Here is a 16668-nt window from a genome sequence, read left to right on the forward strand (position 1 = left end):
CACTAACATTTTGACATTGTTACAATTCAGATGTAAAATCTTCTCTCTTTCTTCTAAAAATACATAAATCAGATTTTAGTTGTGAATGAAAACAAAACTCTGAGGACTTGGTGACTTTTTCATCTACAAAGCAACCAAATGGCCTCACTGCATTTTAACTGTCCAACCCTTGGGATTGGTCCTATATTTTCCCATTAAACTATACTGACAGCATGACATTTCCCAAGGTGGAGGGCTCTGATTCGGGGATGTTTTATTCATCCCATTGACTTTGCAAAGCTGCTGCAGAATGAGAGCAAATGTCTGAAGTGTGCAAGGTGGCAGTGATGGTACTCACTGCTGTTGTGTTTACTACTCAGATTGCCAGACGCGGCTCAAAGACAGCGGGTTGACACAAATAATATACCCATCACTATGCAGACAAGGGTGACTGCCAAACACTACCTGCACTGAAACTTTTTTTTTTTTTGCACACAGAGCAGAGGCAAGACACCATCTCCTCTAATGTTAGTTTTATTCTATCATACATATAGACACAAGTACTTCAGAACAAGAGTCATTTACATGTCTTGGTTGAACACTATGAAATATCACATACACCATAATAACACATCATCGCAACAAATTAAGTACAAAAATATCACGGAGAATTTATGGTTGTTGATGAGCAACCCATTTCCGCAGTTGAGGCCAAAGTATTTTGCCAGTTTTTTGTGCATTTGGAAACGAGGTATAAGGCAAGCCATTGCTAATTTGCAGACATTTCCCTCCCTGCGATGTTCATGGCTGTACACATTCACCATCTGACTGATACGGATCTAAGTAAGTTTTACCACCGACATATGGACTTCAAACGTCTGCCAAGTGAATATATTTAGCTAAAAGGCTCACTGAATCGATGATGACTTTAACATGAAAAAAAGCCTTAGTGCATGCATATGAGTTCCCTGCGCCTCATGCAAAGACAGCAAGATGACAAAACGATAGCTTCTTATTTTCCTTTCAGCTTGTCCCATTAGGGTTCGCCACAGCGTGTCATCATTTTCCATGTAAGCCTATCACCTGCTTATTCCTCTCTAACACCGTCCTTATGTCTTCTCTCACTACATCTATCAACCTCCTCTTTGGTCTTCCTTGAGCTCCATCCTGGCAGCTCCATCCTGATCATTCACCTTCCTCCTGCCCCTCCTCCACACCTTCCTCATCCCGTTATAACCTGCTCTGACCCTTTTCTTCGTTTCTTACCACACTGACCATTGCTCTGGACTGTTGACCCCAAGTATTTAAAGTCCTCCACTCTCACTATCTCTTCTCCATGTAGCCTAACTATTCCCCCTCCACCCCTCTTATTCATGCACATATATTCTTTCTTACTTCGGCGCATCTTCATTCCCCTCCTTTTCAGTGCATGCCTCAACCTTTCTAACTGTTCCTCAACCTGCTCCCTGCTTTCACTGCACATCACAATTTCATCTGCGAACATCATGGTCCACGGGGATTCCAGTATAACCTCATCTGTCAGCCTATGCAAACAGGAAGGGGCCCAGGGTTGATCCCTGATGCAGTCCCACCTCTACCATAAACTCCTCTGTCACACCTACAGCACACCACTGTTCACCACTGTTCACCACTGTTCTGCTGCCCTCATACATGTCCTGTACTATTCTAACATATTTTTCTGCCACACCAGACTTCCACATGCAGTACCACAGTTCCTCTCTGGGTACTCTGTCATAGGCTTTCTCTAGATCTACAATGACACAATGTAGCTCCTTCTGACCTTCTCTGTATTTATCCATCAACACCCTCAAGGCAAATTATGCATCTGTGGTACTCTTCTTAGCCATGAAACCATACTGTTGCTCATCCACCACAATTGCCTCTTCTACTTTTTATTCCTTCTTTCTCATTTTCCTGATTCATCAACTCCTCAAAGTATTCTTTCCATCTATCCAGCACATTACTGGCACCAGTCAACACATTTCCATCTCTATCCTTAATCACGCTAACCTGCTGCACATCCTTCCCATCGCTATCCCTCTGACTGACCAACCTGTGTAGATCTTTTTTTTTTCCTTCTTTAGTGTCGAACCTGGCATACATGTCATCATATGACTCGTTTGGCCTTTACCACTTTCAATCTACGTCGCATCTCCATATGATCCTTTCTCCTCTCCTCAGACCTCTCAGTGTCCCACTTGTTCTTGGCTAACCTCTTTCCTTGTATGATTTCCTGTACTTTGAGCTTCCACCACCATGTCTCCTTTCCTCCTTTCCTCCTAGAAGATACACCAAGTTCTCTCCTGCCTGTCTCTCTGATCACCTTGGCTGTAGTGGTCCAGTTTTCTGGAAGCTCCTTCTTTCCACCGAGAGCCTGTCTCACCTCTTCTCGAAAAGCCGCACAACACTCTTCCTTTCTCAGCTTCCACCACATGGTTCTCTGCTCTGCCTTTGTCTTCTTAATCTTCTTCCCCACCACCAGTCATCTTACACACCACCATCCTATGTTGTCTACCCACACTCTCCCCTATTACTACCTTACAGTCAGTAACCTCCTTCAGATTACATCGTCTGTACAAAATGTAATCCACCAGCGTGCTTCTACCTCTGTTCTTGTAGGTCACCCTATGGAATAACGTGTTCACTACAGCCCTTTTCATCTATTTTTGCAAAGTCTACCACTATCTGTCCCTCCAAGCTGCTTTCCTGGATGCCAAACTTACCCATCACTTCTTCATCACCCCTGTTTCCTTCACCAACATGTCCATTACAATCTGCACCAATCACGACTTTCTCTCTTTGTCTAGGATGCTCAGAACTACTTTGTCTAGCTCCTTCCAGAATTTCTCTTTCACCTCTCGGTCACATCCTACCTGTGGGGCAGAGCCACTAATCACTTTATAAATAACAACCTCAATTTCAAGTTTCAGCTTCATCACTCGATCTGTTACAATTTTCACTTCCAAGACATTCTTTACTACCTTCCTTTAAAATAACCTCTACACATTTTCTCTTCCCATCTACACCATGGTAAAATAATTTAAACTCTGCCCCTAAACCTCTAGCCTTACTGCCGTTCTACCATCTCTCATGGACACACAAAACAGTATATCATCCTTTCTCCTAATAATCATGTCAACCAACTTCTGAGCTTTTCCTGCCATAGTCCCAATATTCAAAGTCCCCACATTCAGTTCTAGGCTCGATGCTTTCCTCTTCTCTTTCTGCCAAAGAACCCACTTTCTACCTCTCCCTCGTTTTCGATCCACAGTAGCTGAAAGTCCACCGGCGGCCTGTTGGTAAACAGCGCTCGTGGCGGATGTTGTTAACCCGAGCCACGACTGATCCGGTATGGAATTCTTTGGATGAAGGGTCATATTTGTTTGGCAAACTTTTAAGCCGGGTGCCCTTCCTGACGCAACCATCTGCATTTATCCGGGCTTGGGACCGGCCTACAGTTTTCTGGCTAGAAATACCATCACGTGACATAAGCCTTCACCCAGTCTACGTTAATGTTTTTGTGTTCTCTAGTATAACTTCTGCATAAATTCTGAGAATTAGTTGTTCATTGTCAGTAAATATAGATTCTTGAGAAGCTAGTTTTTATTTAAAACCATATTTCAAATCCATTTTGTCTGGGTCTGACTAGTTGATTAGAGAGTACCAATCCCATCCACAATGACCATGAGATATGGTCATTGTGGATTGGTATGCTCCCCTCATCTCCAAGCCAATCACGTGGGAACCACGGCAGGAGCCTCCTCCAGGACACGACGCTGGAAATAGGGAGACACTGCGAGTCTTGTTCCCTTTCGCATGGCTCTTTGTTAAATGGGTGTTTGCTTCCCAGGAGGATTGGAACCCATTCCACTCTGACTGTATTCTATCATGTAATATAATCTCAGTGTTTGTATCAAACAGTTATTCACAAACACTCTACAAGCATTATGGCTAAGACAATTATACAGTCCAAATGTGTTTATCAACTGTAAGTTATTGGCTTGTCTTATTACTTCACACAGAAAACCATCTCACACTGCATGATTAAATTGTCAGGGAAGTCGGACATACCAGTCTGGCTGCTGACACTCCATCTTGGTAGCTACTGTAACCAGTAGGTGCCAGTAATGTTTAAACTGATTGTGCCAACACAAAAAACAAATGTATTTCAGTGTAAAGTAAGTGTAAATGTTTGCATAAATATGACAAAAAAATAAAATTGGGACAATGGACGGGAAAAATATCAATACTACAAATTAAATTACAGATGTCTCTGAAATCCAACTGATCTGACAACTGATCAGGAGCTCCCAGTCACGCCATGTACTCAAACACACAGCCTGACAACAACATCCATAGAAAAGTGAAATCAAGCAAACGCTCTTTATAGAATTGGGCCTGATTTGCTAAGATCCCAAATACCTGGATATCTGCCAAAACTATGTTAAATTTTGTTTAAATCTTTGGACAGCACATCTGAAACACTGATCTTGGAAAAAACATTCTGAATTTATTTGTCACCATCCACTGAAATCAAATGCAGAGTCGAAAGGAATTTTGTCAGGTGATATGACATGACTCCTCCTTGTAACTGCTTCTAAGTCAGCCGTGAGATACTTCAGAAGCTCCAAGATTGGATTGCTCAATAGACGATATGTCATGATAATTTTTGTTTCTCATTCTCATTTCAAAAATATTGACAAAAGTGGAAAAGTTCCCCACTGCCTCTCATTTTGCCTACGCTATGCTGACACCCATGTGTGCCTGTTTTGCACCTGCCTTTGGGAAACAGTATTTAAAGATGCAAAATTCATGTCAGGTTTGATAAATCATATTGCATGTGATAAATTAATCTATTTGCACATACTTGTCCCAAAACATGCAAAATGAACTGCAGACACAATCCTGGTTGCTCCCGGTTACTAGAACCACTTCCACATCTGTTTGCCTTGAGGAGTCAAGTTCGTGCCCGTTTTTGTATGTGCAAACCTTCAGCTTACCATCAACCCTTGCAAAGCCAGATGGTTGAAAAACTATCCACTTTTTCTGTTATTCATCTTTTACTTCCCTTGCCTGCCTCACTGAAGCATCTGGCTGATTCTTACCATTGTCCTTGCTGCCAACGCCCTCGGGTGAAGCAGGCCATGTCAAACCTGAACCCATCAATCACTCAGCAGCAGCTGTGGGGGTAGCAAGAGGGAAATGAAGGGATGAGCGAGGAGAAGAAGGAAGGTGCAATCCGGGTGAAGTATAGCCACCAGTCTACCGTGGCTTGCTTATTTTTTTCTTCAAAACAAACCATTCCTGTGTCCCTGTCTAGAGCTGCAAGAAACTAACTCTTACAGAGTTTGGACCCAGCAGTCAAGTCTCACGAGGTTACTCTCAACTGATTCAAAGCAAGAAGAGTGGCAAAGACTAAACGACAAGAAGAAATTCATGGGTAGCAGAGAAGATCCAGAATAGAGAAGAGGATAGAAGGGGGGGACACAAAAATGAGTGGGGGAAAAGAATCAGTGAGTGAGCCTGCCAGTAGGTAGGTGAGCGTGTATGTGTGTCCAGTGCAAAATGAAGTGTCCCTGTCAGAGCCCCATTTCCCCCTCTGGGCCGCTGCTGATTAATTGTCCGTACTGCTCCTGTGATAGCGAACACTTTAACAAAGACTCCCAAGACCCAGGCACATATTCCATGCTAGCAAAAAGACACCGCTCCCCCCTTGTACCAGGTTGTCCTTCTCTGACTGAAATCGAGAGAATTTCCCTCTTTCGTACTCCGTGCTTTCTCCTACAGACTGCAACAAATAATCCTACATCAGCAACCCATTCACCTTGCCATTTGGGGATAATGTCTCTCTGTGGGAGAGCGGTTTTGGAACAAAGGCAGGTGGCGGAAAGCGGCATGATACAGAGTGTGTGTCCCCCCCCACACCTTCCCCCACCTCCTGTGTGTTTGCTCATGCACTAGTGACTGGCTGAGATAAAGCACCCCTGTCTCAGGTAAATAGTCTAGCACAAGGGGGTTGAAATGGCACATTTGACTTTGGTACCAAACTGCACCAAGTCGGCTATATTCATAATTGATTTATTGTACGCTCTTTTCCTCCTTTATAACTCCAATCGCAGGCACGCTAATAAACAAAATACTGAGATGCAGTACTACAGATGCATTTAAACAAAACTGCGGATTGAGCAACATTTTCTGCAATCAACAGCAAGCACTCTGACTAAACTTTACACCGATTTGATCGGGCCGATCGGTATCGGCCGATATTTAGCATTTTATGCTGATCGCCTTTAATGTCATAATTCGCCGATCCGCTCCGCCAAAGACATTTACTCCGCGTCGCCACGTGCACAGTATATTTGAATCCAAAAGCTAGTTTATTTTTAGCCTTGTCATGTGTCTTTTGACGTAGTACTGTAAATATCTGACGGCCAAAGAAGTTATTTAAAAATAATAATAATTTAAAAAACATAAAAACCTTGGCGGTGTGGGACAGACAGCACGTAATGCCCGGATCAGACGACAAGACAAATTTGCTCTTTCACGATTGCACTGTCAGGCTACTGCAATAAAATCTTATATTCCGCGTCCCGTCTTTTACAATCATTGGGCTTTATCTTGTCAACTCAAATGCGACCGGATACACTCGTTATCGCAGCGACGACAACAAGAGTGGAGCGAGCCGACGGTATTATAAGGACAAAATGGGGAAAAACGTGTGTTGGTGGTCACCGGTGCTCAGGACAGGAGAGGACGTTCATTTAAGGCTTGCTTCAGGTATGTTCACGTACTTTTAATACGATACGGCTCAGAAGCAGGCAGTAAAATGTTACGTAGCCTAGCGATCTAGCGGTAGCACGAACGGTTGGATGTAAACATGCCGCCGTTCTTTCGAATCATGCTCTAAAGTTTCGGTGTGGGTGAAGTAATTGAATTAAAAATAAAGTGCTTTAATTACAGTAAGTTAGCACACACTATTTATGTCATGTAATGTTGGTTTGACCTGACTGATTAGAATACACGATCTGACTACAGCAGTGATTTCCAACCTTTACGGAGCCGAGGCACTTATTTTACAAATTAAAAATCACACGGAACACCAACAAACAAAAATGTCACAAAAAGTGGATACATTAATTACTGTATTTACTTCCTGCCATCTAATTGAAGACCATTGATTTGTTCTGTCTGTCACTATGCCTCACTGGCATAAATAGAGGAACAAAGATACATTATTTCTTGTAAATGAATATTTTTTTTTTATACAGATGAGACGCTACCATTTACACAAGGAAAAAGTGACTCAAAAGATTATTATCTAAATATTTTTTTTTTTATATGGATTAGGATAATTTTATAAGGTTCATGTTCAGTAAATATGGCAGCCACAAAAAAATAAAAATAAAAACTGTTACTGTAGTTTTCATGTAATCCTCACACATTTGTGCTTGATGGTACACTGTCAGAGAGCTATAACTTCAACATTATATTTAGCACTGTGATTGGAAGATATAATATGTTTCCACAGTCTTAATAATAGCTGCTGTTCTTGGCATTGTCCTTTTCACCACACTGCAGGACCAGTGCATCTATCTAGGTGGCCGTATAGGGACTATGCTCCCCACCCCCAAAAAAGCAACCAAGGTCAATTGCCTTTCCTGCTCCTCTCATCCTGTGCTTTATGAACCTTCACATCCAGGAGAAGAGTGCTGCGTTATTTCTACTCTGTCCAAGGTGACTGCACCAGTGACAGCCAAACTATTACTGCCAAGCAAGACAATCACTTCTCTTTAATCAGTGGTAATGCAAGACAAGTCAATTTAAGATATATATCTAGTTCATTAATAGGCAAAGTTAAGAGTTTACTACAATCTACAAAGCAACTGATGCACAAATTGGAAAAGGCTGTAGTAAAACAACTACATATCGATAGAATCAAATAAGAAGCACATACCCGCATGCCATTATTTGCATGAAGATGAACACGAAGTGTTTTATGCATGTGTAAATTTATCCATACATATACTGCTTATCTTAATTTTCTACAAAAATGTACCGGCATGTAGGCTCACCTGTATTGTCAAAACAACATTTAGTGAACACCTTTTACATCATTTTAACATAATAGTCAAGATCAGTATAAGTATTACTTTACTTCTCAGACTTCCATTTGCATTGCGTTTATGTAATTGGACAGAGTGATGCATGATGTCAATACAAACTGGATGTGATTTGTTAAACACGATGACTTAGACCGAGTGCTGCGATTGCTGAAAACAAGTGAGAGTCCAGTGGCCCTAAAGGCTAAAAAAGATTTGATACTGGAGTAGTGGAACAGATCTGGGGCTTTTAAGGCAAGCTCCAAAAGCCACAAGACAGATAAAACTCACATCTGGAAGCCTGTGCAACAAGGAAGACCTGGCAGTTCTTGGCAAAGGTGGTTAGGGTCTTAAACTGAATTGAGATCTCTTGACAGTGGAGAACACAAACAAAGGATCGATATCATTGACCCGTTTTGTGTTTTACTGCCCACCTATTTAGTCAGGGGTTCCTTTTAATTCATCCGCTATCTGTATTATCCACACATCATTTTAAAAGTGTAGGATAATGAATCTTAAAGTTTTTAACAACAAAACGTGTGTTCAAGAATTAGGCATCCAATACAAACTTTGTTTTTACTACATACGATGGTGCATGTTACACCTACGTAAACGGGAATTCCTGAATTGGGGGTGAATTTTGGTGGTGCGTATTATAATCAAGAGTGTATTATACATGATAAATTACAGTAATTTGTGATCTTCGGAGTATTTTTGACAAAATGCTGCACTCGGGAACTGTTTTAAATTAGGGGGGAAAATGCTTAGTACGTCTCACTTGTTACAGTTTGTTGTGGGCCCGCTAGCATTGAAATTTTACAATGACACTTCATAGCCTAAATGCTGCCTACCACTGGAGTGGTGTAAAAATATATCTGCTTATCACTCCAAGTAAGACATTGACTCTTAAAATTTTGTCTCAACCACATAACATTTATAAAGCTTGCCTTTATATGTATTCAAACACACAAATCGCCAAATCAAGATTTTGAAAGAAGTGTGTTCAGCCTACTTTATCGGATATCACTCAAAGGCCGTCTGTAATTACATTGTAAATGCAGATTAGCTATGAATATTTTAGAAGGGGATTACTAAAAAAGGAAAGAGACAGAGAGGAAGAGAGTTGAGAGGATTCTGCCTTTTAAAGCACCCACATGCGGAAGTGAATGAAAGGTTCATTTGAAGGTGGAACTTGTCTTTCATGCCAAGTTGTCAGCCTAATATCATCCCTTCATATGTTGGCTACCATTATTAACTCTGACCGAGAATAGAAAAATAAAAAAAATGACAATAAAAGCCATCGCTCCAACATGGCATGCTGTCACTACAGAGAGAGGAAAAATAACATGGCAGGGAAACTCTTTTCATGGGACGCTCATCTTAAAACAAAAAATAATTATGATTTTTATGGTCATTACAATTGTACCAAATTAAGTGGAGAAACCCAAAACCAAAGATGAGGGGAACAACCAGTATGAAGAAAAACACTGCATTCGAGAGAGAAGTGCTGGAAGTCAGTCTGTCAGTATCCTTCAATTACCTTCAGTCATACACGGACAAACATTGACAGCCATCGTCATACGAACACACACGAGGATGCTTCCTAGCGCTTTTGTCACCACATTTTGAAACCTTCAAAATACGTCTGTCAAAGGCTTGACTGGCTGACAGCATCCTGCCGCTTTCCAAGAAGATGATGAGACAGACACTCTTATTGTGTGAAGAGGGCTGCAACAATATCATCGGGGATCAAAAGCCGCAGAAATTGACAGACATAAATCATGCGCTCGGACAATTTTATGTGCCTTCCATTCTAGAGTGACAGCTCAAGGTAAAGACTGTACTTGTGTGTGTATCTGAAGATGTGTGAGTGTATGCACATTGAATGTTATCAGATAATGTTGTTATTACTGAGTATTAAACATTTGAAGTTTGTATTTCCGACCTGTGGAGCCATAGAACAAAAACAACTAATGACAAAAATAATGGTTCCTTACTTTAAAGGCGACCATTTTATCAGCATGTGGTCAAACTCCCGCAAGGATCAAGAATGACAGCATACTTTTCACCCTCTTCTTACTTGAACTGAAATCAACAACTTTTGTAGGGACTGGCTGCCTCATGCAGATGAGCAACTGGTCAGCCTGCGCCACTCTACTGCAGGTTCTGCCAATGTGAGTACAGCATTCATTACCATGGCAATCACCAAGACGAAGCGACTGGGTGGCGACTTAACAACTTCGCCAATCTATTAATGTCTGGGTTCTCAGAAGCTAAGGCTGATAATGCGGCTGGCTAACGCTCTGTGCATTTAAGTTGTTTGGATGTAAGTAATTATTATGTAGTAATCATCATCATCACAGTAATATGAATAACGGTAGGGGTTGTACTGAAAATGTAATTGTTTTCCATACTGTAACCTGGTCCGGATGGCCCTAAACACACATTTACCAGCCTAATTAAAACATAGAGGATCGATTTTTTTCCTTATTGAAACTTTGAGCCTCCAATCTTTCCAAACTAACTCTACCAATTTTCTCTGATAGCAAGCCAGCACTCGGCATGGTGGACGACTGGTTGGAGCATCTGCCTCACAGTTCTGCGGAATGGGGTTCAATCCCCGGCCCCGCCTGTGTGGAGTTTGCATGTTCTACCCGTGCCTGCGTGGGTTTTCTCCGGGCACTCCGGTTTCCTCCCACGTCCCAAAAACAGGCATGGTAGGTTAATTGACAACTCAAAATTGCCCATAGGTGTGAATGTGAGTGTGAATGGTTGTTTGTTTGTATGTGCCCTGCAATTGGCTGGCAACCAGTTCAGGGTGTACCCCGCCTCCTGCCCAATGATAGCTGGGATAGGCTCCAGCACGCCCACGACCCAAGTGAGGAGAAGCGGCTCAGAAAATGGATGGATGGACAGCAAGCAAGCACATGCTCCTGTATAATAGTTTGGTCAGTCGATAAGTGAACTGAACTTACAGACCATGTGCTGCACCCTAGAATTTACGCCGATCTGATGGGTTTGATCGGTATCGGCCGATAATTAGCATTTTATGCTGATCGGCTTTCATGTCATAATTTGCCGATCCGATCAATGACGTCATCGATCGGCTCCGCACAAGACATTTAACTCTGCGTCTTCGTCGCATATGAATCCAAAAGCTAGCTTATTTTTATCCTTGTCACGTGTCTTGTGCGCAGTACTGTAACAATCTGACGGCCAATAAATGTTTTTCAATCTTGTCATTGAAAATACACGTCGTCGGTGTGGGACAATTTTGCGGTGCCTCAGACAAACAACATTAATTTATTTGCAGTCTGTGCACAACTGAAGTACGTCGTGGGGAACGCTTCAACTAATTTGATCGGGCACCTGAAGAATGTGCACAAGGAAGGGAAAAAGTGTGGGGGGTGGGTCAGGTGGGGCAAAAAAACAAAGGAAAAGACAAACGTACGCAAACTGGACAATACCCGTCCATATAGCCGGTCCATATAGACAGTGAGAAAGTTAGAGTAAGCATGTCATTAACAGTATTTGTTAAAGTAATTTTATTACAGTAAGTTAGCACCCATTATTTCTGTCATGTCGTAATGTTGATTTGACCGAAACGTATGTCAGTGGCCAATCCTTGAATGCCCCCTAGAGGTCATCGATGTTTTAACTTTTGTGTAAAATGCTAGAGAATAATTTTGAAGGTACAGTACTCATTATACAGTACACAAGTATCTACAATAAATGAACAAGCCATGTAAATAGACACATTGCTCCATCTGGTGATCGGCTCGGTGACGGTTATCTTTTTTTTAAATTTGCTGATCGGTGATCGGCCCCAAAAATCCTGATCGTGTAAAGCCTACTGCACACACATTATTTTGGTGTTGCTTTCTTTGACAAATGAAGAGCCACATAATCCTGCCTCAGCTTGCTTGAAAAAAAGGAGAAGGGAAACCTACAAGGAGTGGGAAACAAAAGAAAATCTAACAGTAAACCTGGACTATTTGATGAACTGCATATACTTGTTTGCCATTCTCCAGACTCATCATTTTAAAACAGCCGTACAACGAGGCGGGATGCACCAATCCCATTATGAAGTCCTTCACACAAGAGGCGCCTAACAGGTGACAATAATGATGATGCATGGCCTAACGTATGGACATGTATTTTGCCTGTATAACTGCATCTGATAAATGAGGTTATAGCTCTTGTAAAGGTCACATAAAATATGATCCAATCACTTTTCCTGCCAACAGACATTTTAAATGTTGATGAAGCCATCAACAAGTCAAAACCGGAAAAAGAAATGTCCTCCAGTATACAACAAAAAAGCTAAATGAAGTAGATGATAAAGTAATGGGGGCTATCATGTTGAAAAGCCAAGGTATTATTCAATATAATCACAATAATGATACAAAATCACACAACGGAGGTAGTGATATTAAACTGTTGGCTTTGACTTCACAGACTGTGCTGTTTGTTGCTTTCAGAAATAATGATTCTGATTGATACCAATGATTCCATGTGACTAAATTAATTAACCCCCCCCACCCCCCACCCCCTCAGTTTCTCATACACACAGATTGGTTTCAAGAAACGGGTTTAGCCACACAAACACACTCAAAGGCTGTAGTACACATACCAAGCCAACATTCGACACTGGGATCAACTATTGTTATTGTTGGTGGTATTACCGCGTCATCGTCTCAAGAAAGATAAACGCAAGTGCAGCGTTTTGAAACGTATTCATTCTGGGACTCGGTTTAAATATGTATCATATTCGGGCTCCCAAAAGACCGGCTCCACGTGGATAAAACAGAGAATCTTTACAGATACACTTAAGGTTGTTTCCACATGGACGGGGACTTCTGTTCTGAACTCCTGGGCTCAAAATACTCCACAAAGGAAACTTATAGCGATACAGTGTTGTAAAGCTCAGTGATGACACCTGCACATGCTGAAGTGCGGATGAGTGCAGTGCAGTGTGAGTGCAGGTCAGCAGGAGACAAGAGTAGAGAGGAGTAATCACCCTCAAGCACTGTAAAATAGTTCCAGTGCAAGTGCGCCCTCAGGTTCCATGGTATAGCACAGCACCATTCATTTAAGTATAAAACAAATCAGTCCAAATAATCAGCCCTAAAAATCACTTCACTGTGGAAAAATATTAAGAATAAGAATTGATTATTATTGAAAGAAGAACAAGTCATCCGTCCAAACTATTACTAAAATGTAAATTTATAACATCTTTTTAGAATCTAAAAGCCACAGTGTGCAAATAGTTATTCAAATGATTTTAATTCATAATAAAGTAAACGATATTATAATAAGTTTCAGTGAAATGCTTTCTATAAATTAGACAAACCAGACAAATGTGAGATTTTCGTGATGACGCATATATATTTATATATATATATATATATATATATATATATATATATATATATATATATATATTTATTCATCTTCCGTTCCGCTTCTCCTCACTAGGGTTGCGGGCGTGCTGGAGCCTATCCCAGCTATCTTCGGGCAAGAGGCGGGGTAGACCCTGAACTGGTCGCCAGCCTATCGCAGGGCACACACACACACACACACACACACATATATATATATATAATATATATATATATATATATATATATATATATATATATATATATATATATTTTTTTTTTTTTTTTTTTTTTTCTTCCCCGGAAGCTGTTGTCTACTTCTCAATGACCGCTATTGCATGCTGTGGAAGGATAACTGCATTTCATTGTCCAGTCTTACTGCCATATCAACTAGTCAAGCTCTTTTAAGTTTCGGTAACTGCAGGTTGTGTGCCTGGTGGGCAGCAAGGCCCCATCAAAAAGGGTGACTGTTCTTCCCTCAAAGCTCCTGCAACATCAAATTGTATGAATAAAATAAATATGATTTATGGCCAAGCAAATCTGTGCTAACTTTAACTCTGCAACATAGTTCTCTCTCGCTATGTTTGAAACTTAATTAACTTAAAAACAATAACGCACAAGCAGAGACTGTCCTCACTGCTGTGGGGGTGTGTGTTGGGGGGGGAATATAACAAATCCTCTTGTTCACTTTTGCTGTCCATTCTTATATCGAGAGGATGCTACCAGGTGTGTGATAAATGGTACATACGACCATCAATATACTTCAAATACTATTTAATTTTAGACGGAATTCCAAAAGTCTAAAGAAGAAACTACAGAAAGTTGTGAAGCAGAATAATTAGCGGCTACCGCATTGCACTGCCTCTACTAATTGAAAGAGCCCACCTAAATACAGACACCTGGATGTAATGCCTACACTCCTGCATATGGAATATATGAATATTCATAAAACTATTCAAGCTATCTTGAATGGGGCCATATGGTTTGGAATCAGCAGCCATTTGCAATTCCCAGCTCCAGTGTTTAGGAGCACTCTAATGAAGAGTGCTGTGCAGTGCAGGAACTCTGTGGCCACTCAGCAGCCTGCACACATGCGTCCGACCGACAAGTTTGGCTGCTGAGGTGAGAAACCGTTGTAATTTAGCAAAGGACTACACTGCCCAAGAAAATGTTCCATTTATTTTCAAGAGGATAACAATTCAAGACGAGCTATATCGGCATACGTGGACATGTTAGAGTATCCTACACATATAAGTAAAACAAGCTTGTATCAAATAAAGCTCATGAAAAAGCAATTGAGCAGGGGCAAGTGTGGGCATGCACGTGTGCTTCTTTCCACAGTGCGCGCACACACACGCACACACACACACACACACTATCTCGTTACCCTCTCTATACCACAAATTAACCAATACTTACACTGTGTTATTTGCATAATCTATTCTGTCTACATCTATCTGTGGTTCTGAGTTATTTTTAATTTGACGTGGAAGACTTTGGAGGTGATGCACACACAAATAAATAATGTTATTTTGTGGCTGGATTTGACTCTTTTCATAGACACGCATCAAGCATATTCTTGAAAATGAGCGCATCGTGTAAAAGCCACATTGAGAGTAGAATGATTTCTTCCGTTCTTTGACTAACTGTGCGCTCGACTCACCCAAATATCCACCGTTTGTTTTGTCCTGGTCATGCCTCATTTCTATCTCCTAATGGAATAGGGGGTGGGGTGAATAAATAAATAAAAACATCCCACTATTACACTACATGTCATCTTATTACTATCTTGTGGCATGCATGTAGTAGAATGAAACGCAGCACTGTAAAAGCAAGTTTCCATCCGCGTATTTCGATCGTCAATGTAGGATGAAAAAAAAATCACATCGTTTCATCTTTTCATTAACCGCGTGAAAGGAACCGATATTAAATAAAGCTCGTCTTTTTTTCTTTTTTTTTTAAACTTGTACGTTTAAGTCAGTGAGAAATACAAAGTGAAGAAGCAGTGCATTTACGCGCCGCTGCAAAGCTGGTCAAAGTGAGGTGCACATGGTCCCCGGGGGAGTTGCAATAAAATCAAATCGTGTCATTTCACGGTACCCTGCTTTAATATCAACCCGTTTGCAGATTTCATTCGGGAGGACAGTTCATCACTGCGTGCTCGTCCCTGCGCGACTTAAACCACGTACATATTTGGGTCTGTGAAGCTGATCTGTTGAACGCGCAGTACATGTACTGTCATCACGTATTTTATCTCAAAAGAAAAAGAATAAAAGGTGTCAACTTTAAAAAAATAAAAACTTCCCAGCCACTCCATCCATAATGTCACATAGTACAAGCATGGTTATTGCAGCAGCATTTTTGAAACTTTAAAAATGAGATTTCAGTCTCGATCTGGCCAAAGGACATGTTTCAACGCATACTATTGTCATTATCCATCATTATGAACGTCAAAAGCGAATAGCACGCCAAAAGTCTTCCCGCGGAGCCCACGCACTCCGCGCGTCACTTCAGCCGCCGAGCAGCGCGCTCACGCCGGCTTCACTCACCTGATTGTGAAGAGCTCGACCCAAACAAGAGGCACGTCAGGAAAAAGTCGAGGCAATACAGGACAGTCGCTTGTTTCATTGTTGCGCTTGCCAGTTATTTCCTTTAAATTCACATGTCCAACAGCGTATCCTTGTTTGAAGCAAACACACGACAGTCCGGCTCGTTTTGGAGCCAAATCAGCGTCACTTTAGGGACTTGGGGGGAGAATTTCTCTCCTTTTTACTAAGTTTCGCCGACTGTGCTCCGGGTAACCCTCTCAATCTCCACAAGCTAAAATTGAGACTGGCTGGCTAAACAAGTTTCCAACGCGCGCACAGTAAAGCTTGTCTTAACAGTATAAGGCTGTATTCATTCCATTTCTCCCCCCACTTGTACTCAGTATGCGGCGCCACACTTGATTTTTCCAGACACACCTCCAAGCCCTTGAACTCCTCCCAAGCGCACTGTGATTGGCACAGGTGGCCGACTATCGCCTCGTAGCCCAGCAAGCACTCATCCACCGGCTCTGCCATTGGCTGACTTAATATGACATTTCATTTAAAATTCTCGCCCTGCACTTGTCACGTACATGGACAAAATTCATTCTGGGAGAATAAAAGGGACACTGACACTATACTGTAATATGAGTTAGATCTAAT

General features: G+C 41.5%; 1 protein-coding gene across 5 annotated transcripts in view; it reads right to left on the reverse strand.

Annotated features, from left to right (window-relative positions):
* The window catches only part of LOC133410327 (receptor tyrosine-protein kinase erbB-4-like), a 238167-nt gene extending 221775 nt beyond the window's left edge, over positions 1 to 16392 (reverse strand). For all 5 annotated transcript variants that reach the window (XM_061691350.1, XM_061691353.1, XM_061691352.1 and 2 more), the window contains exon 1: positions 16030 to 16392. In XM_061691350.1, coding sequence (XP_061547334.1) covers positions 16030 to 16108 — 79 coding nt within the window. In that variant the 5' untranslated portion in view covers positions 16109 to 16392. The remainder of the gene's footprint in view (positions 1 to 16029) is intronic.
* Between the last annotated feature and the right edge of the window lie 276 nt (positions 16393 to 16668).

Source organism: Phycodurus eques, chromosome 12, assembly GCF_024500275.1.
Source record: "Phycodurus eques isolate BA_2022a chromosome 12, UOR_Pequ_1.1, whole genome shotgun sequence".
NCBI lineage: Eukaryota > Metazoa > Chordata > Actinopteri > Syngnathiformes > Syngnathidae > Phycodurus > Phycodurus eques.